The 22,737-nt window shown below is 31.7% G+C and overlaps 1 protein-coding gene across 2 annotated transcripts in view; it reads left to right on the top strand.

Annotated features, from left to right (window-relative positions):
* The first annotated feature begins 4,661 nt into the window (after positions 1-4,661).
* LOC126733742 (double-strand-break repair protein rad21 homolog) overlaps positions 4,662-22,737 on the top strand; it is a 52,740-nt gene continuing 34,664 nt past the window's right edge. Inside the window, exons 1-9 of one of the 2 annotated variants that reach the window (XM_050437130.1) lie at positions 4,662-4,850; positions 5,148-5,331; positions 10,971-11,217; positions 11,276-11,459; positions 11,520-11,664; positions 11,717-11,891; positions 18,226-18,376; positions 21,286-21,388; positions 21,718-21,819. In XM_050437130.1, coding sequence (XP_050293087.1) covers positions 5,205-5,331; positions 10,971-11,217; positions 11,276-11,459; positions 11,520-11,664; positions 11,717-11,891; positions 18,226-18,376; positions 21,286-21,388; positions 21,718-21,819 — 1,234 coding nt within the window. In that variant the 5' untranslated portion in view covers positions 4,662-4,850; positions 5,148-5,204. Of the gene's footprint in view, positions 4,851-5,147; positions 5,332-10,970; positions 11,218-11,275; positions 11,460-11,519; positions 11,665-11,716; positions 11,892-18,225; positions 18,377-21,285; positions 21,389-21,702; positions 21,820-22,737 lie in introns of both variants that reach the window. The other variant, XM_050437129.1, reaches the window with a different exon arrangement.

Raw genomic sequence — 22,737 nt, 5'->3', positions numbered from 1 at the left:
TATGGGCCTTTTTTGGACAGTCTGGACATAAAAAGGGTTCAAAAAGTGCAAAATTGCTGTCTGAGACTCATATTTGGCATAAGGCGTAGACAAAGAATATCTCACAAATTGTCCGAAATAGGATGGCTTAATATAAGTGGACGGCGCAATTTACATTCAGCAGTATTTTTTTATAAAATTATTAAATTTCAATTTCCTTCATATCTCCACCGCAAAATTAAATATCGGACCGATGTTCATAACATCCATATCCGAAAATTAAACATTTTAACTAAAACTTTTAACTATATGAAATATATGAAACTGAAACATTTAAGAAGTCATTTACCTATCAAATTGCCTCTGTAACTAATAAATGAACATGATACAAAATGATGGACCTTTCTTTATCGATACCAGTCTTCAAAAGAAAGTTTAAAGCCAAATTGGTTCAAGAGCATTAAGTTGCACATCATCTCACTATGCTATCTCATTTCTATCTGCTCTTACTTATCTTCTGTTTTATTTTAATTAATCTCTCTCCTGCTCTCTCTCTCTCTCTTTCTTTCTCTTCTCTTTAATCTCTTGTAATTTGTAAACTGAAAACTATATTGTTTTTTTTCGTTGCGTTATTTTTTTTTATATAATTTTTTCCTTTGCTCTCGCAGCTGCCTCTTTTTGGAGGTAAGCTGATGTAGCTTTTTATTCCCAATAGTTTATAGTTTTATTAAGTATTATTTCATTTATAAGCATCTATATACAGTGCGAACGTAAAGGTTGGAATAAATTCATTTAAAATTCAAGGCTATGTTCAAAAAAAAAACGCTCGGACATGTCGATTTTTATTTTTAACTGCGGGTTTTCTTACTATAATTTTATGTATACAGGGTGACCCAAAAATAAGTTACGGTCATCAACGTAATTTTTTTAAATGTAAACACCTATTTTTTATTTTAGATTGAGGTTCTACATCAAATTCTAAGTACATTTCATGTACCATGTCCTATACCTAAACTCGACCGTTGACGATTGAACACAATAAAAGGCTATTTTTGGAAGAGTTATTTATATCAAGCAACCTATCAGTTATTGTTTGGTTATTTACATTTGTGGTTGGTGTTTTTGATTGTTAACTTGTCACAATTTGTTGACATCAAATAATTTTGAGTGAATTTAGTTTGATTTAGATGCCTAAGCAAAGTTTTGATTGTGTTAAGTTTATCAAAAGATAAAATTAAAATTTCAAAAAATGGTACGTCTTAGTGAGCGAGAGCGAATAGAGATTTTGATGATGATTGGTTATGGAAACAGGATGCGCACTCAGATGGAAGTCTGTGAAATTTATCATGCCAAGTATCCTGATAGGCCACGTATATCTCAAAGTACTGTCAGTAAAATAGAACAGAAATATAGGGATTTGGGTCATGTCAGGGATAATTATACGAAAGGTCGGTCAAGTATATCAGAAGAGAAGCAACTAAATGTTTTGCTGGCAGTTGAAGAAGATTGCCATAAAACGACTCGCAATATTGCGTTAGAAAATCAGATATCCCAGACATCCGTCGTTAAGTATTTAGGTATAAATAAATGGCACCCTTACAAAGTTCAATTGGTTCATGAACTAAATGAAGGTGACCCAGATAGGCGTTTAGAATTTTGTGAGAGACTTATGGACTTGTGCCATGCTAATCCACAATTTTCAAAAAAAATTGTATTTTCTGATGAGGCAAGGTTTTGTCTTCATGGTAGTGTAAACCGGCAAAACTGCCGATATTGGGCTACTGAAAATCCGCACTGGATGATGGAGTGCCACAGCCAAGTCCCTCAAAAAGTAAATGTTTGGGCGGGGGTGATTGAAAACAGGGTTATAGGGCCCTTTTTCTTTGAAGGATACTTGAATGGTGAGAGGTATTTAGAGTTTTTAGAAAATGACTTGGTTCCATGCCTTGCCACTTTATAACCCAATCCAGAAGACCCGGATATATTAGATAATTCCTTATGGTATCAGCAAGATGGAGCTCCAGCCCATTACACTCGTCCCGTGCGCCAGTACCTGGATACCGTTTTCCCTGGACGTTGGATTGGTCGGAGGGGTGCAATTGAATGGCCGGCCAGATCGCCGGATCTGACTCCTTTAGATTTTTTTTTGTGGGGGTATCTTAAGTCCAAAGTTTATGTTAATCGGCCAAACAACATTCAAGACTTAAAAATTAGAATAACGGAAGAAATAAGATTGATAGAACCTTCTGTTATCGATAACGTTTTACAAGAATTTCAGCATCGACTGGGATATTGCCAAGAGGTTCGTGGCAGCCATTTTCAACACTTAATAAATTAATTAAAATATTTTTATGTATTCTTGCTTGATATAAATAACTCTTCCAAAAATAGCCTTTTATTGTGTTCAATCGTCAACGGTCGAGTTTAGGTATAGGACATGGTACATGAAATGTACTTAGAATTTGATGTAGAACCTAAATCTAAAATAAAAAATAGGTGTTTACATTTAAAAAAATTACGTTGATGACCGTAACTTATTTTTGGGCCACCCTGTATACATAAAATTATAGTAAGAAAACCCGCAGTTAAAAATAAAAATCGACATGTCCGAGCGTTTTTTTTTTAACATACCCCTGAACTGAATTTTAAATGAAGTTATTCCAACCTTTACGTTCGCACTGTATATAGCATGTATATTTGGGAATAAATAAACCATAATTGTTATTATTATTACTACTCCTCGACATGGAGAGGGCGCAACAGTCAATCAGCGTTCTATTATTGGCCCTTATGGAAGTTTCCTATCTAAGAAGTATTAATACGTGATTAGGCAACACGCATTTCTCTTTATTTGTATTCTGTGCTTTCTATATGCTCCCAGGAACTTAATATAAATTATAAATTATAAATATAAAAATACTTAATATATATATATATAATAAATTAAGTAAATTTATAAAGTTCTGTTTTGCGATTGAAAACTTAAAGAATTTATCGACAAAAAACACAAAATAAGATATAAGCTAATTAGACACATTTAATTTTATTACACTACCTTTTTATGAAATACCTTTTCAACATATAAAATACACAGAATCATATCCGTAATTTACCTTAACTATGCGACTTAGACTTATATATGAGGCTATGAGTGCAAAAACGGACTAACCCCAATATTATTAAGTGCTAAAAAATAGGTTTAAAAAAATACGAAAATGAGAGTGCGCAAAACCCTTTTAAAAAGACATTTTTGTAGATCGGATTAATTGAATGTTCTTGAGTGTTACTTATATTTGCGGAATTTATTTTAAATTTTTGGATATGGCTAATATTCGATTTTTTTATGTGGGTTAGTCCACTCTGCATTTAAAATTGATTGGGTTTTTTAATGGGTTACTATAACTTAAGCTATTATAAGTATTACGTCAAAACCTGTATTACTCGTATTGCCACGAGAATAAATAAAAAAATATAGAAACTTTATTTTTTTATTAAGTAGGTAGTTATTAAATACGTAAAGTTTGTTCTTCCTCAATTGGGCCAACTACTTAACCTCCAGTTGCTTGAGCGGATGACCTCAGATTTTTATAAAAATCTTGGTATATACAAGGGATGAATTCCATTAACTCAAGGAGATCTTTATTTTAGCTTCATTAATGGCATTACCATTTGGGTATAAAAGGGGCAGATCCTTAATTTTACTGTGTTAAAATAAACCTCTTCATTATTCGAGTATCCATTTCTATTATGGTGAAAAGATTTTTTTTAGCATGTCTTATGACTGTATGCCAGTCTTGAGGTATAAAGATATGTGGATAGAATTTCTTTTCTTTTTCTATGATTCCGAAATCTTGGTCGCATGGTAAATAGGAATGACCACTTACAAGGAATTTATGATCTATTTCTTCCATAGTAAATAATGGAGATGCAGTAATATAGTTACATATCAATGACATTTTTATATTACGATTCTGACCACCACATTGGTCAGAATACATTATAAGTCTTTTCGATGTAATAAAGTTTTAATGTAATATAAAATACAAAATCCCACCGCTTGCGGCCCCTTCGAAGCAATACTTTCATCCCATACAAACATGAACGAATTATTGCTTCCCATAGCATGTATATTAAAGCAGTAAGTCCATAACTGCCTTTTATAGTAACAATTGCCTGTGGTAAGTACATGTGTAGGAAGAGTCTTCATTAGATCAAAACAGATGACCGCTGCGTTTCCACTTTTTGCCAGTTCAGTGTGTTTTCTTAGGGTGTCTCTAGCACATAAACTTCTTACTTTTAGCAGCACAGTGGACTAACTGAGGAGCAAAGTGGACTTTGCTTCTTTAAACTTTTATTAATAATAAAGTTCAATAACTAGTTTAGTGCTGTCATCTCGTAACGAAAGGGAATAGGTCGTTTGGTTCACTGTGCAATAAATAGATTTTAACTTGACGGATAATATTCTATAATACGGTTGATTTTGAATTTTTGTGGGTTAGTCCGATATTGCACTCATAGCCTCATATATACTTGCGAAAAATAATATAAAATAATTAAAACCCCATAATTAAGAACATAACCTCAATTGCCTGAAGTTTAATAACAAAATTATTGTCTATTTTCCCTTTGACGTCATTATTACTCCTGTCGTATTTTAGCGTCTGCGCATCGCTTAGCAACACGACGAAACGAAACGAAACACAAATGGACGCCATCTTGAGTTGTGCGCGTAGCTGTATACAGTTTACCTTTCGGCATTCTTGATGCTTTTCTGATTTTCCACGTCTGGAATGGGAAATTCGACGCGATTTCCACTCGAAAATAATCCTTGTGTATCGTACAAATCAGGAACGTAAACAAAATTAAACGCGGTAAGTATTAAAGTGCCTAATTCGATTTGGGCGCCAACGCCACTCACAGTGCCCCCCTTATGTTGTGTTGTGTTTCATTTGGCATCAAATTATTATTATTATTAATAATAAAAAAGAAACTGCACGGAGTTAGGCGGGTTCAAATAATCTCCAATAATCATAATTATTATATACATTTACATATTTCCTGTTTGAAGAATCTCTATTATATATTTTGCTGAATAGACATCAAAGCTTGGTAAACCAAGCCCACAGGACAGAAATGCGAATCTGACATGTTTGTGCTTTGATTTGTAGGTTTTCGGTGGGGCGAAGCGTTCTACAGTTGACAGAGACCGGTAGCCCCCTGGAAAAATGTTTTATTCACACTTTATATTGGCCAAAAAGGGCCCCCTGGCTCGGATTTGGCTGGCCGCTCACTGGGACAAAAAGATCACCAAAGCCCATGTATTTGAGACTAATATTGAAACTTCTGTTGATGGTAAGTAATTTTATTGCTTTTTCTGTTATTTTGCTGAATAGGGAGGTAATAAATTAATACATTGCTATTGAGGTCAAGGAGTTCTGTCTTTTGCAAATGCAGTCCATTTAGCTACATTTAATTTTTTATAGTAGATTATGAGCTATTTAAACATCCAACATCTGTTAATAAAATAGAATTGCTTTGACTACTAATCAACCTCAGAATAAAGGACAGAACATTAAAAGTATAAAACAGTATAAAGAACTTAGATGGATATGGATCTATTAGGTTGATGGATCAAATGATAGACTATTTTTATTTACTACAGCCCTGTTTACAAAGATTGATTTCGAGGGTTAAATTAGTACAGGATTATCTCTAGGATCAAAATTTCAGTTGAAGGAAGTTTTATCAGCTTAGAGGTAGAATTATAGGACATAACCTCAAAAGCTTTAAAAGTGTTATTTTGGTTTAAAATAATAAAAATAAACTAATATTTTTTTTCAAGGCTTAAGCTTGTTCTTCTCTTCCTCTTCTTCTTTATATTTGTATACAAAAATAAAAACCTAAGCTAACATCCAATAAAATGTCAAACTTGTCATTTTGGTACTGAGAAATAGATCTAGGTGTTTACACCGCAAAAAAAAAATGTACCCTATTTGGGAAGCATCAAAGTCACATATCAAATTTTAGTGCTGGGCCATTTACACTGAAAAAATAGTCCTCATGATGTCATTTGATCCAAGTATTAAATATTTGATACATGGGTTGTAAATATGATTGCTTTTATAATATTTTCTATTACTATTTTAATGTAACATTTCCTCTAAGTAGGTACAGAATAAAGGATCCTGATAAAAAATGGGTAAACTCTGAAATTAAAAATTATTCTAGTCATATTAGGATTACCAATATGTATGGTACAAGGAAACAAATAGTGAGGCAGCTTATAAAAAAGAAAAAAAAGAATATAAAAAATTTATTTCTAACTATAAAACTGCTCAGACTATTTTCAATCAATGCTCAAATAAGTCAAAGTCATCTAAACCTGTCACCCTAAATTCTAGCAATAATGAAATTATTGAAAATTTGGATGAGATAGCCAACATATTTTTGAAGAAATTTAATGCTTCATCTCTTACTCCTTCATTTTCTGGTCAGTTGCCTAAAGGAAGTCACATCCTCGTCACTATTTTCCTCTTTCCCACAGATTCAAAGGAAGTTCAGCATATTCTATCGGCCTTGCCAAGTAAATACTCTGCTGGTCTTGAAATACCAATAAACATACTCAAAAAAACTAGTCACCATATAAATGTGCCTCTAGCTCACATAATAAATGCCTGTCTGCACATCGGAATCTTTCCATCTAAACTAAAAAAGGCGAAAGTTCTTCCAATTTTTAAAAATAAGGGAGATGAGCAGGATGTAGAAAACTATCGACCAATATCTCTCCTTTCTTCAATATCAAAAATCTTTGAGCAAGTCATTTATATCCGTATTATGAACTTTTTAAAAAGGCAAACTATTCTTTCAGATAGCCAGTCTGGTTTTAGGCCCAATCATTCAACCCAGTTGGCAGTTTTCAAGCTTATATCCTTTGTGATTGAAAATGTTGACAAAAAAGAAAAATTTGCTGGACTCTTTTTCGATTTATCGAAAGCATTCGACACAATTAACCATGGTCTACTGCTGTCAATCCTTGAAAATTATGGACTGAGGGGAAACTGTGCCAGACTTATAGCCTCTTATTTAGATCAGAGGGAACAAACAGTTTGCTTTGGCTCTGGTAATGGTACATATGTTTACTCAGCGTCATCCTTGGTGGTACAGGGAGTGCCTCAGGGTTCAATTCTAGGCCCAGTACTATTCATATTATATGTAAATGGTCTCAGTGAGTGTTTTCCAGGGTGTTCAACCAATATGCTGATGACACTTCCATAATCTTGTCAGAACATCTGATTGAAGAACTATCTGTCAGAGCTTCTCAGGTGGTAGAGAGGATGCAGGAGTGGTGGGTCAATCATGCTCTGAAGCTAAATGCTGATAAAACCGGGCTACTGACATTCTCCAAAACTTTACCTCAAAATTCCCTACTAGTAAAGTTTGAAAAAAGTCTCTTCGAGAGGTAGCTTCCTTAAAATTCCTTGGTATACAAATTGACTCCTGTTTCACATGGGTCCCACACATAGACACTCTTGGCAAAAAACTAAATAGTTTTTGCGCGTTAATAAGGCGTCTATGAGAAGAGCTTTCGCTAAATTGTCTGAAGCAACTTTACTATGCATTGGTCCAATCTCTAATCACTTATAGTGTGATGTTTTGGGGATCTTCAACTGACGCCGTGTCAGTCTTTATAGCACGAAAACGCATCATAAGATGCATGCTCAGACTCACACCACAAACGTCTTGTTTGTGGTGCGTATTTGATATGACATGATTGATAATATCATAAGATGCATGCTCAGACTCACACCACAAACGTCTTGTTTGTGGTGCGTATATGAAACGTATTTTACTAAGCTTGGTCTACTCACTGTTCCAGCTCTGTACATTCTTATGTTAGGTATTTTTGCAAAGAAACACCTGCATCTTTTTCAAACTAATGAAGATCATTATGCTGAGGGTATGTCTATTGTGACAAGGGGGAGAGCTGAACTGAGTGTCCCAACTCATCACTCTGCCTTCTTTCAATGATCTCCTGCCTTTGCTGCTATTAAAACAAATAATAGATTACCTCTCGCCCTAAGGCAAGAGAAAAATATCATGAAGTTTAGGAAAGACACTGCAAGGTATCTGTTGGGCAAGTGTATCTATAGTTTCGATTTACAATTTTAAATGTGTATTATGATTAATATTAAGGGTTTGTTTACTAATTTATTTATCTTCATAATGTATCATACTTGAGATACAAGTGGTAAGGTAATGCACCCATTATTATGTCCAACATTATCTTTTTGTTCTTACTATTTTTATTAGCAGTATGTACTGTGTAGATGTTATCAAATTTTAATTTTGTTTGTTTTGTGATGTTGCTATTGTCTATTTTAATTAGATCTTGAAAGCAATAAAGAAATTATTATTATTATTATTAAACATAGCTGTGGTGGTAATGTTGCTCAAAGAAGTCTAGTCAGTAAAATGAAAATTAACTTAACCTAAGAAGTATAACAGATATAAAAGAATCATTAAATATCAGTAGAATTGACTTATAAAACTTATAATACAACTAATAACAGCATATTAGACAAGAACAATCTGAGAATTTTACACTACACATAAAAAAACTTTTGAAATATGTAGTTGATATTGGGCAGTGACATTCAGAAATCGAGAAAATCTTGGATGGAATAAAAAATATTTTCCAAGAAGAATTTTTCTGTTTTTAATTTAAGCTCTTTGTGATGCACCATCCCTAGAATAGCTTTCGTTCAAGCATTTATTTCCATATACAAGGGAGAATTTTGTCCTACTGTCAGCCTATAGAGAATGGCAATCTAAGTTCTTCAGCAGCTCTTGCTTTCAGATTTTATGCTGGTGAATGTAGGATATAATCAACCCACTGCATTATACAAAGACTTGGCAATGTGAAAATACCAGGCTTTTTAAACACACTTCTACACAAAGCATCTGGTGGAATTAATTGGCTCCATGCATTTCAGAACTTTCTTTTGTGCTATAAATGCCTTCTTGAAGTGCCCTGATCGATTCCAGACAATCAGGCCGTATTGCAGGACAACCTGTCCATGATAAACAATTCTCAGTATCTCCATGCTAAGTTTCTAATTTCTCTAATTAGAAAACATAATGATCCAAGTCATGATATGATTGTACAATGTACATATCATATCAATGTGGCATTCCCAAGTAAGCTTTTGATCCAGGTATAAGCCTAAAAACTTAGTGGTTGGTCTTTCAATAACAGTCTTCTTATCAACCCAAATTATTAAGCTATGATCTATACAAATATTTTCATTATTAAGCACCAAACCTTTCTTACAACAATAGTCACTTATATGCTCATATCTTTTGATGCAATTTTTTGCAAGTTGATTTTCATCTGGATTTCTTAGTAAGAGATTTGTGTTGTCTGCATACAAGACAGTTTGACCAGGGCTGTCACATTATTCTACAATGAGAATTAAAAAGGTAGGTCCCAATATTAATTGACCTGGCCCAGTTTCATCTAATAAAAGTTAGCTGTGTACTTTATGTAATTGTAATTCATACATCTTAATCATATCAGGAATTATTAACCCAATCCAACTTTCTGAAAACCATGCTTTAAATTATGGGAAAATAGCATCTAGTTCTGACACTAAGAAGTTAAATTGATATTACACACATTTTATGTTCCAGTATGTAAAAGGTTATACTTGTATGGTCTCAGTGTTAGAATATGGTTCAATGATTTGCTGTCCTTTTTATAGAAACAAGTCTTTAGCTCTTGAAAGAGTACAAAATAAATTTATTAGGTTTTGTTTTTATAAAATTCATTTAGGGATCCCGGAGGTCGATATATCATGATGCTTTGAATATATTACATGTCAAAACTTTACATCACAGACATTTTTATATATAAACTTCTAAATGGACAGGTGGTTTGCCCTAAACTCCTAAGCATATTACCATTCAATGTTCCCTCTCAGAATCTATATGTGGTTCTCATTGCCTCATCATAGTGCTTACGATACAATGCACTCACTTATTAAGACTGATAAGTGATAAGGATATTGAAATGTTGGACATTCCTTTGAGTCACTTTAAAATATTAGATAACTAACTTGGATAAGTGTAGTTGATGTAAGACTGTAAGATGTTTATTAATTAGTTAGGTACCTAATTTATATGCAGGGTTCTCAATTATATTTGCTATATTTCAAATTTATGAATGTTAGTTAAGTTAGATCCCATGTCGATATTAAATAAAATAAAAAAATAGACCTTTACCAAATGTACAAGTTTATAAAGAAAAATATTGTCCCTGTTTTCACTATTTCTAATAGAGTGGAAATTTTATTTTTGTTCAGGTAGTTGTGATTAAAATTTGAGCAACACATGGGAATTCCTGCTTCAGACTTGTTTTCTTATTTTATTAAATCAAAGACTGTAGCAAAACAAAGAAATCTTCTATTTTTAAATTTTTATACACTTTACTAATTGATTATACATTTTAATATTTTATCTATATGTTTTAAAATTAATTATTTATGTTGTTGTTTTAAGAGTACTTGTATTTTAAAACAGAAACACTGATGATATTTCTATTTTTGTTTTGTTTTTTCATTTGAAAGTTTATTCATTAGAACATTGTGATGGAAATAATCAAATGTTTTCACAAAAACCATTTTTCACAGAGAAAAATTCATTATTTTTAAGGCCAGTGAAAAGTTTTGGTGTTTAATTAGGTGGGAATTTACACCAAAGAAAATACCTTAAATATTTCTCATGTTTCTATATGTGGTTAAGATACCTTTAAAAACCTGTGCAATACAGTTATGAATACAAAAAGACCTGATTTACAACTCATTTCTTTGAAGAAAAATTTTTAAAAATCTCTTGTTATCTAAGCTTGACTAAGCAAAAGACTTATACTGCACATATTTCTAAAAAACTTCTAAAAACTTTAATATTGCAATTTTAAATTTTCTTTTTCTTAGGCATTATAAAACCAAAAGTCAAACTTGCTTTGAGAACATCAGGCCACTTACTGCTCGGAGTAGTGAGAATCTACTCCCGTAAAGCCAAGTACCTGCTAGCTGATTGCAATGAAGCCTTTGTCAAAATCAAGATGGCCTTTAGGCCAGGCATGGTTGATTTGCCGGAAGAACACAGAGAAGCTGCCGTTAATGCTATTACTTTACCAGAGGTGTTTCATGATTTTGATACTGCTATTCCTGAGTTAAAGTGAGCCTGAACATTAATATAATTGTTACATCTCAGTAAATAAACATTTTTCATTTAGTGATGTAGACATTGAAGCTCAATTCAGCATAAACCAAACCAGGGCAGAAGAGATCACCATGAGGGAAGAATATGGCAGTATTTCATTGGTCAGCCATGATGATGGCTTTGGTGATATGGGTTTTGATTCAGATGCCCCTGATTTGATGAGGCATGCCAATGATTTGGAACCATCCATGGAACAAGTATGGTATTTTCTTTTTTAGGTTTTTAATGATTTTAATGGTTTTTTTTCCCTTTTACAGAGCAATTTGCTATTCAGCGAACCAGTTCTAGAACGTGATTCCATGCATAAAGACGTGAGCGAACCGATGCCGTCGACGTCCGCCCTACAACCACATGAGCAACCAATGGAAATCGATACGGGCGTACAAGATGAACATTTGATTTGTAAGTATTTCTGGTCTTATTATAATTCTTGTTTAAAAGTTATTTTTTGCAGCTGGGGGTTTGTTTGAAGGAGGTTTGTTTGACGAAGCTCCAATAGGTGAAGTTCCTCCGGTAGATGCAAGTATTCCTGTGCCCAGTACGGATCTGCCTCCACCGCCTCCCGCAGAAAGTGACGACGATGACTTTGGAGGAGATAACTTTGGTGGGCCCCCTTCAGTTGGAGACAGGTACAGTTATTGTCATAATATGCATTATTTACATTTACAGTAATCCTCATATAAATAGCACAATTTGGAATCTATGCTTTAAAAATAATAAACACAAATATTTTATAATTTCTTTTTATATTTAGATTATATTTACTTAGTTCAATTTTATTGAACTAAAACAATATTTCTATATAATGAAAAAATATTTAAAAAGTTTTAAAAAATGCTAGTCAACTAAATAGCACATTTCAATTTAAAGTATATTTAACAAAAAAATTATTAATATTTTGTAGGAAAACCTTTATTTTTATTACAGCCCTTAGTCTGGTTGGCAATAACATCAACAATTTTTCGCAATAACTTGCTGGAATTTGAAACCATGCTTCCCTTAATCCATTCCAAAGTTCATCCAGATTGGATGGGTTCAAATCTTTTATTTGACTTTTTACATGTTCCCACAGGTTCTCTATAGGGTTCAGATCGGGGCTTTGCGGGGGCCATTCTAAAACATCTAACATATTATATGTTAACTACTTTTTTATTACCCTTGCAGAGTGTTTGGGGTCATTATCCTCCGTCTCGTGACCGGCATAAACTCCTCAGCCTCCATCATGCCATGTATCCTATGAAAGGGCCCCACTCCTCACCAATGATCCTCCAGCGTGCTTAACGGTTTTGATTGTGTAAAGTGGATCGAATGGACGGCTTGGGAGATGCCTCACACGACATTTTCCATCATTTCCGAATCTGTTTATTTTAGTTTCGTCACTCCATAGAACGTTTTTCCAAAAATTCACATCTTTCTTTAGGTGCTGATGAGCAAACGCAAATTTTTTTTTCGGGATATTCCTTTTTGAAATAAGCGTTTTTTTTCTCGCAGTGCAGCCCCTAAGGTTTACTACGCATAACCTTCTTATAGTTCTGACCGATAAATTAATGCGATAATCATTTTTTTGTCTTCGTATTTGGCTGGAACTTAAAAATGGATTGGACTCACTTATTCGTTGAATTATTTTCTCTATATATCGCTGACGTTTTTTGAGGATGGGGAGCTCTGTTTTTATTTTCCATGCTTTGTGTGCTTCTGTATAGCTTCTGTTTTTCTGGAGCAAATTAAATTTGTAGCAGTGACAGAGATGGATAAACCATCATTTTTTAGTTTAACTATGAGTTCCCAGTTTTCTCTTCCACAATGTTTCTTTCTACCCACTTAAAAAAAAATGCAAGTTTAGTCAATCTTATAATACTTTAAATAAAGGAAAAACAACTTACTTGTAGTGAAAATTATTTAAACAGAATTTAAATGATGTGCTATTTATGTGTCCCCTAAAAAGAATCCAACTGGCACTAAATTTTTTATGTAGGAAATACCAGAAAATATGTGCTGCATTTTTTTACTTATATTTTGTTATTGCACATTTCTTGTTTTCTTCTTGAAAATAATAAAATATAGAAGGTGTACTATTTATAAGTTTATCACTGTATTTTCCCAAAGAAAAAAACAATTAATATTATTGATTTGTTTTTTCATGACAAGATGACAAAACCTATAAAAAAATCTTATACTATGTACAATGAGAGAGAAAGTTAAAACAAAATGTCAGGTCTTAAACCTTTGATTATTATTGTGCTTGTTACATCTATTAGGAATAGGCTAAAAAAAGACTTAACATTAAATCCAAATAATAACACAGCATTAAATAAGTATAGAGTTAAATAAAAAGTGTTTAAAGTGACTTCTATAAAAGGTCTTTTACGCACCACTATAAGAACATAAGAAAGATTTGGCAGACCGTGAATGAGCTTACCAATCAGAACCCAACTATTAAAAACATAAAATCTATAATTATTGAAAGTGGAATTGAAATGTCTGATCCAAACCTGATGGCAGTCGAATTTAATGAATATTATAGTACAATAGGTAGTAGGATGACTAGTAAACTTAATGTTCTATCAGAAAATGTGGTGAAAAGTGTTCAAGTAACTCAGTTATTCTGGAATTGATGGCATCCTGCAGAAGTTCCAAGTAATTTTCACCATCAAGAGTAATAATGAAAAAAGGTCCAACAATTTGATCTCCCAGGATACCAGCCCATACATTAAGTTTTTGAGGTCGCTGCATATGTGTTTCTTGAAATAAATGAGGATTAGTGTCGCTCCAATATCGACAGTTGTGTCTGTTGACTTCGCCATGTATATAAAAGAAGCATTCGTCTGAGAAACATACATTGTGCATCAAACTTCTCTCACGATTTAACCTACCACTAAAGTACACGACGATCAAAATCCTCTGCATTTAGCTCATGTACTAGTTTGATTTTGTAGGCATGATATTTGTGTGATTTTAAAATTTTGTGAATGGTTCCATCTCAACACGGCAATTTTTACCACTTCATTATTCACTGCATGCTGAACCTAATTGTTTCTGTTTTGTACTGCCCCTTTTTATTGAAACTTCCTCATCAAATCTATTACATAAGGATGATTACTATTACCCTTTTATGCTGATGCTCTAGCAGACTTATTTTGTTGATAATAAAGACTCACCAACTCAATTCTTTCTTGCAGTGTATAAACCATTGCTAACAATACTATCAATATCACCAGGATTAGACAAATACTTCGTGCTACTGTTGTTATTGCGCACAACAAAACACGGACACCAAAATTAAAATAACTAAACCAACAAAAGCGTCGAAATATGTAGGTATTTACTGGAATTTTCGGAAGGTATTTTTTTCTTGATTAGAGACAACACTGGATAATTGAAAACAAAAGAACATTTATGCAGGCAAAAAATTACAAGATTTAAACTTTTGAAGAATGTCAACCACGTTAAGTCATATTTCTTGAGAACGAATTGATAAAATAAAAATATGAAAATAAGGCTATTTAGAGAATAAAATTACCTTTAATTCAAAGTAACTCGACCCTTATTCCCATTTAAAAAAATTGACGTGAGGGGATGTCGACAGAGAAACGCAATTTCTGTCAATAAATGTCTCCCTCAGTTTTAAATTTGACGTGTTCGGCCGTTTTTGGCTAAACAATTTATTTTTCAAGATTTTCAGAGTGGATTGTTTTATCTCGCACACCCTGTATGCAGAGCAGAGATTTTTTTTATTCCAATCACAGAAAATTATTTAATTAATTAATCAAATAAATTCATTAAATAATGGTTCAGTAGACGGAGAGGATAAGGTTTCTGTTCAAAATGGTAAAAGCTGTCATGCATTTTTATTAAAACCACTGAAACACTTGATTAAATTCTATATTAGGTACTGGTATACAGTATCGGACAAAAATAGAGCGACGATACAGTTTTTTTCTTTTATTAAAAAAACAAAAACGCGAGAAGAATTAAAACTCAATAAAACAAATAATACACTCATTAATAAACATATATTTATTAGTTATTACATAACATACCAAAATTCTTCCGTATAAACAAGATCAGAAAAAGAAAAAGAAAAGTTAAATATTTCTAGACGACAAAAATTAAGCAACACTTACAATAAAAATAAAAGAAAACATTATCAGATTGCGCCCTTAATATTTAGTCCACAAGCCTTTATTTGCCATTACCTGGCGGCACCTTTGAGGCATGGAAGAAATTAAATTATCAATTATATCTTGATCAATATTTTTCCATATATTTTTAATTTCTTCAAAAATGTACTCTTTGTTTTTATAGGTTTTACTTCTAAGTTGCCTCTCCACAATTTCCCACAGGTTTTCGATCGGGTTAAGATCGGGCGATTGGGCATTTAAGAATGGCTATTTTATTTTCATTAAACCATTTTTTTATACATTTTGCTGTATGTTTTGGATCGTTGTCGTGTTGGAAAGCAAAACGTAGTGGCATATTCCATTCCGCATGAGATTTGATATCGACCAAAACCGATGTTTATCTACTAATGGTATGAACAATATCGATCAAGTCGCTTTATTTTTGTCTATGAAAAAATGCATAAAAACATACAACAATTTACTAATCTCTTGCTATTCATCACAAGAGGCAAAGAATGTTTAAATACGATTAACAAAGGTATGTACTGATACTACAAAATTGTTCCTAAGTATACGAGGTACAGTCACAAAGTTTTTTAGGAATATTATAGCGTCGCTTAATTTTTGTCCGATACTGTATATCCCACAACTTTAAAATATCTTCTGTAGTCTCTGCATACAAATCAAGCAATAAAAAAATTTAAATAATTCTAGACCAATCGCGTTAACGAGCACAACCAGCAACATCCTAAAAAAAATTATTAAATTGAGACTATGTTTGTTCTTGGAAAATGAGCATAAAGAATCAATTTGAGTTTGGAGAAAATCTTCGTACTCTTAATGCTATTTCTAAGTTAACAATCATGATGAATATAAGTCGTTGAGGGTTGTCCCGCTTATCAGGGGGTTTTAATAGTGTGGAACATTAAATGCGAAATCTTTTAATTCCTTCTTTTCATTTGTTGCAGATAACATTCTTAGTAGTATGCCTACTTCAATTTGACAATCTTTTATTTTCATTTCAGCCGACTTTATTGTAAGAAAAAAAAAATTAAAAGATTAAAAAACAGTAGGAGTAGAAACTCCTTTGATATTAATACTAGTATAGTTCGGACTCTTAGAGAACTTATAGTTGTTCCGTTCACGAGACTAATAAACCAATGTATTTCTACCGGTATTTTCCCAAATGAATTTAAGTGATTAATAAATTAATGAAAGTGTGAAAGTAGTTCCTATATTTAAGGGTAAGGGATCTCAGAATAAACTTCGTCAAATTTTCTCTTTATTTGTATATCTGTAGTATTTAATTTTTTCGCGTTGTTTGTAACTGAATGTTGAAATTTAATAAAGCATATTTTGATTTGATTTGAGAGTCTTGATAAAAAGCCGAATAGCTACAGTAGTGGCCAAAAGTAGATAGACAAAGTATTATTTTGATATAATTGTTTAAAGATTTACCCACAGGTCCCCTAGATTTTAAATGATTGTTATTTGGCGGTCTATAAAAAGATACCAATAAATTTCATTTAAATATTTTGATTGCTTTCAGATAAAGCAATAATATAAATATAGCTGGTCAAAGGTAGATAGACAAAAACAATTTTGGAATTATTTTTTTGTCTAGATATTTATAAAATAAAATTAGTATAGTATTGCTTCTCTTTAACTTAAGGTGTAACATGCCACGCGGAATTAGATTCTCTCTTAATTTAAGACAACGCATTATTAATGCATATCGCGAGGGTGATCGTCAAATTGATATTGCTCGTAGATTTGATGTTAAAAGAAAAGCTGTTTGGGCAATTATCAAAAGATATGAAAGGACTGGATCATTAGAGCCAAAAAATAAATCTGGAATAACCCTTTCATGACTTCTCGTCAAATTCAGATAGAATTACAGGCTCTAGGGATTTGTAATGTGTCCTCAAGAACTGTAAGACGAAGGTTGGTAGAAGAGAATCTATTTACACAAAGGCCAGCAAAAAACCATTGCTTTCAAAAAAGAATCGCTTAGCCCGATTGGAATTTGCCCGTCAGCATATACACTGGACAAAGCATGAATGGAAAAAATGGTGTTTGCTGGAGCGACGAATCGAAGTTTAATTTGTTTAATTCCGATGGAATTTAATATGTTAGACGTCCTTCTGGCCAGCGTTTGAATCCCAAGTACACAAAACTCACAGTTAAGCATGGAGGTGGATCAGTGATGGTTTGGGGTTGCTTTTCAGGTTATGGAATGGGCCCGTTACATCGCATAGGACAGGTTTATGTACAGGGATATTCTCAGAGATGTTATGTTGCCCTATGTCGAAGACAATTTATCATTGAGATTCCAATTCCAGCAAGATAGTGACCCGAAGCATTCCTCCAAAATTATGAAGCAATTTTTCGAAGAAGAAAAAATACCAGTTTTAAAATGGCCATCCCAGTTACCCGATCTTAATCCCATCGAAAATTTATGGGAAATTGTAGATCGTAATATTAGGGATACAAACTATTCAAATAAAGGTGAATTATTCGAACGGTTGCAACAGAAATGGAAAAATATTGGTTTTAAACTCCTACAATAAACTACTAACAATCTTATTGAATCAATGCCACATAGATGTCAGGCTGTAATAGACAATAATGGGTATTTTACAAAATACTAATATTGTAGATGGTTTAGTTTGTAATAAAAAAAAATTCTTAGAAAAAAAAAAGAATATTGGTTATTTTTTAAATTTGTCTATCTACTTTTTTCCAGCGTATATTTAGTTATTTCTTATTATTTACCAAATTAGGTGATAATGTTCCTTCTGCTACTCACATGAAATTTAATTTTTTTCAAATTATTTTGTAGTTCTGGTGGATCCAGGCCCCCAACCCCATTGGAAGACCATCCTTTGACATCGGAGCCGCCTTCGACGAGGGTACCACCATCTCCTTCTATTCCCCCACCATCTCCTGTACCGAGTATGAGGAGTGCTCAACCAACACCGGCACCTATTGAGGTAAAAAACATTTTGTTATATTATATTGGCCCTCAATATTAGCAGAAATAATATTATATTATAGTTTTATTATTGAATATTTATAGATCTTATCAAGAGAAAGTTTTCAAGCGTTAATTGAAGCATTTGTATCAAGATTTCAAGCATTAGATTTTTAAGTCAAGATTGCATGCTTTCATCCCAGGTAAACCACATCATTCTTTTTATATATTCTTTAAATTTTTAAAATAGCTGACTATGCTAGTTATTTTGAAAAATTCTTTGTTATACAAATTCAGAATTTGAAGATTGGGTTAATAATATATTAAAAGATCTCAATACTGAATATCACCTATACATGATCAAAGTTCGTTGTGTAATATTTTAAATACATATATACTTTAACAAAACTCTAAAAAATATAAAAACTCTTTATCAAGTCTATGCAGAAACACAATTAATATCTCAGCGATACTGAGATGTTATCTGTTTGGCCTCACGTTGACTAAAATTGGAATGCGGAATATCACCTTGATGCATGTCAACTGATCGCAGAATGTATTACATTTTCTTAAATCGACTGGAATTTTATCTTTCAGAACTTAATTCCATTTAAATTCATTGATGCCTATTTTTGCAAATAAATCGAAAACGGTGACAGACCCAAGAGTAGTGCAAGACATCTAAAATCTAAGCAAACGGTCAGTTCAACAGATGAGTTCAAGTGTAATGTTGGGTGTCCCAAAAAAAGTACTGAAAGATACAATTCTAGCCGATTAAGTAAAATATAACACACTGGATATTGCACCCAGCTATTATGATACTTTATTCTAAAAAACTAATTGATGTACCAATTTTCACAGAACATAAGAGAAAGCAAACGCAACATACGCAAAATACGAGGGACAAATTGAAACTTTGCCACCCTATATAATGAAGATGACTCACCTTATACCACGCATTTTTTCTTATTTTTACGACTATCGCCTCCTTAAATATGTGCATGACATTAATTAAGACATTAACAGCTTGACTGAAATTTTGTACGGACATTGAATGCCTTCTATAATATATTTTATATATTTAAAGTAAATTTTCGAAAAATTGCAATTTTTTTATTTACAGCATTTTTGGAAAATTTCTATCTTCCAAGAATTGAAAATAATTATTTTAAATATTCAAAGAAAAAAAATTTTCATTTTATTTTACCCATTGAACATATTTTTTTATTTTTTTAAGAAATATTTTTTTTACGCTTTACATGTTACTGGGGTTATTTTTATAGTACAGAATTTGACATAAGTTTTAGTTTTTCAAGAAGGCATTGCAAGAAATTTCAATTTTTTTCTAAAAAAAGTGATTTTTAAAGACAGTTTTTTTGTTTCTCGTATTCTACGTAATGTTTCGTAATATTTTACGTAATTTTTTGCCGGGAATTAGAAATCATTTTTTACATTTTCCAACCTTTTGGAATAATTTCCTGACGTCCAGGCATTTCAAGTAATTTTTTGTCTTTTGTACAAAAACTGAAATAATTTTATTTAGCATTGACAGGATTTTTTAAATTTATAATTAAAAAAAATTAAAATATAATATAAAATGAAATTTTTCATTTTATATTATGTTTTAATTTTTATTTTATGTCAACATCAACATGATTCATCTACCTTTTAGTTAATCTTCTTACTACCAGCTATAAAGTACCATTGTAACAACCCTAAAGTAAGCCGAATAAACACCTATGAATTAAACTAATTAAAAAAACATGAAAAAAATTAATTATTGTTATTGTTTATGAGGTTTGTTAAATGAGAAACAAGTGACTCGTTTAAATCCAGTTCCTTTTCTTACTTTTCAATGTTTATATGTCAGTTTAATAAACAAACATATTAAGGAACAAATATGAGAGCTGAAAATGTCCTTACATAACATTCAAAAGTATTCTGGTAAATTAATGACTGATTATAAAATTTAAAAAAAAATTGAATGACAATCAATGAAAATTGAGTGACATTAAAATCAATATTAACTTGAGATTCGTGTAGGTAAATACTTATACAGGTTTGGTAAACTCGGGTCTAGAGTGCAGTATTTTAGTAGCATCTTAGAGCTGACAGAATCATTTAAGATCTTTCCAACAAATACTCAGGTCTAGATGCAGAACTTTCAGTTACTGTAAATAAAAGCGTAAAAACTATCATTAATGAAAGTTATAAACAATAATTTTCATTCTTTTATTACCAGAATTTGCAAGAACATACTATTTTTGTGAAGTCTTTTTTTATCAAATCTCTAGATTTCTCTGGGTCTGAAAATAATAAATATTGTTTTGGAAATTTTTTTGGTTCTGCAGAAAATATTTATGCACAATTGACTACATGCCATAACTGAATAGTTTTTAAGACTACTGGAATTTTAATCGGGATTTCTGCTTACCAAATATCAACATTACACAGTAGACCAATTTATACATAGATAAAACTACTATTTGTAAGCATGTTTAAGTAACATGAAACTACAGCTAAAACCACCTGCTATAGTAAAGAACAAATAGAATACGTACCTCCTACTCAACCAAGAAAAGCTTTATCTTCCAACAATTCTTATACAATAATTGATTTTTGATTTAAAAAAAAAAAATTAGGTTTTCAGTTCTCTTCTCTGTTTATTTAGTTTCTCATATTAAAAAAGGCTTCCGAATAAAACTGATAATTCTTATATATAGATCTGGATTTTTCTTAATAAATAACATAGCGATCAGAATATAAGTACATGTCAAGATTTGATTATTGAAATTTAGCAATAGCCAAAAGTGTTTCTGCATAGACTTAAATTCCTGTTTTCCTACATTAGTTACAGAGAAATTAAAATTGATAACTGCATACTTTTAAAAGTAAGAGATGTTGGCCCTAAAACTATTTTTCCTATAGACTGCACCACCTGAAGAACCAGCAGCAACAGATCAGACGACCCTATTACAAAACGAGGAAGAAAGCTTCGCTTTACCACCCGTTGACACGACCATCTTAAAAGGTACCTTGACTTATTTAGCCTTATGAGCTATAATAACGTATTTTAATACGTTATCGTAGCCCTATACAGCATAGCAATACCTTACCTGACGTAACACACAGTAACATAATTCAAGCTTGCAGCATGATTATATGGTTTTAATTTAAAAGCGTTGATTTTTATTAATCTTTAACATAAATATGTAGTTGCATTATTTAAACCTTAATTTTCTTTTACTAATTTATAATTAACATGATGGAATTTTTCCTTTTTTCATATTATTTACCCTGGCCTTTTTTCTTTTCATCCCGAGGACTGCTCTAATCTCTGAATAGATATGTACTTTTTAGGCATCACCAAGTCAAAAAGAAAGAGAAAGTTGATCATCGACGAGGTGAAAAATATTAGTGGGGAAGAGATGAAGAATCAGTTAAGTGATACTAGTGATATAGGTAAGCAACAGAATTACAATAAATTTTATTTTATTACGGGATTTCCTAGGATTTTAAGTAGCAATGGGTATAAATTCAAAAGGGTGGTTTGTTTAGCGATTTCGGTAATTCCTTTTTATAAATTAAGTGTTTTTTTTTTTATATTTTTGTAACTACTGTTGTAAATTTTAAGAGTTAACAAAAAGGTACTTTTTTAAAATGAAAATATATCAAACAACAGATAATAAGGCTTAAAGCTATATCACAAAAAAAATGCTGAAATTGAGTAAAAATCAAAATGAAACGAAGACACCATTTTAATACAAGAAAAATCATAGTGATGACACTTCAGAATCTAAAAAAAAGTAAAAGACTGAAATCCAACACGCTTTTTAAAAATCAGTGTGGAATAATACAAAATTGTGTGTCCATTTTAGGTATAATTAAAGAACTGCTAAATTTTATGTTAAGATATAGGGAATAATGTTAAAATTGTATTAAAAAATCGCTTAAACAAAAAGTGCTTATCATGAAATAATGTAGATTTTAGTAAATTAAAAACACAAACTAATAATTTATCTAGTTAGAAATTATTAAATATTTAAACAAGCATTGTGATTTTAAATTTCATTTATTTGCGCGAAGGTATCACTGTTTTTTTTATTTTGATTCAAAAACCAGGTATATGGAAATGCTTCCATAAATTTAGATTTCATATCGGAACTTACTGAGAATTATGTAAAATATACAAAAAAGTATGATAGAAAATACTACATTATCCTTAAATAAAAATGGTGGGGGACTTATATATTTTATAGATAAAATATCAATCGCTATGTGTATTAAGTATATCTATGATTTTATTTTCGATTTTGTCCCATAAATTGTCAACTACTATTTTTATTGCAAAGGTAATTAAAAAAAAATACTTTAATCTGT

This window comes from Anthonomus grandis, chromosome 3 (genome assembly GCF_022605725.1).
Source record: "Anthonomus grandis grandis chromosome 3, icAntGran1.3, whole genome shotgun sequence".
NCBI lineage: Eukaryota > Metazoa > Arthropoda > Insecta > Coleoptera > Curculionidae > Anthonomus > Anthonomus grandis.
Note: the sequence above shows the minus strand (reverse complement) of the source record. Positions and strands in the feature narration are given on the sequence as shown.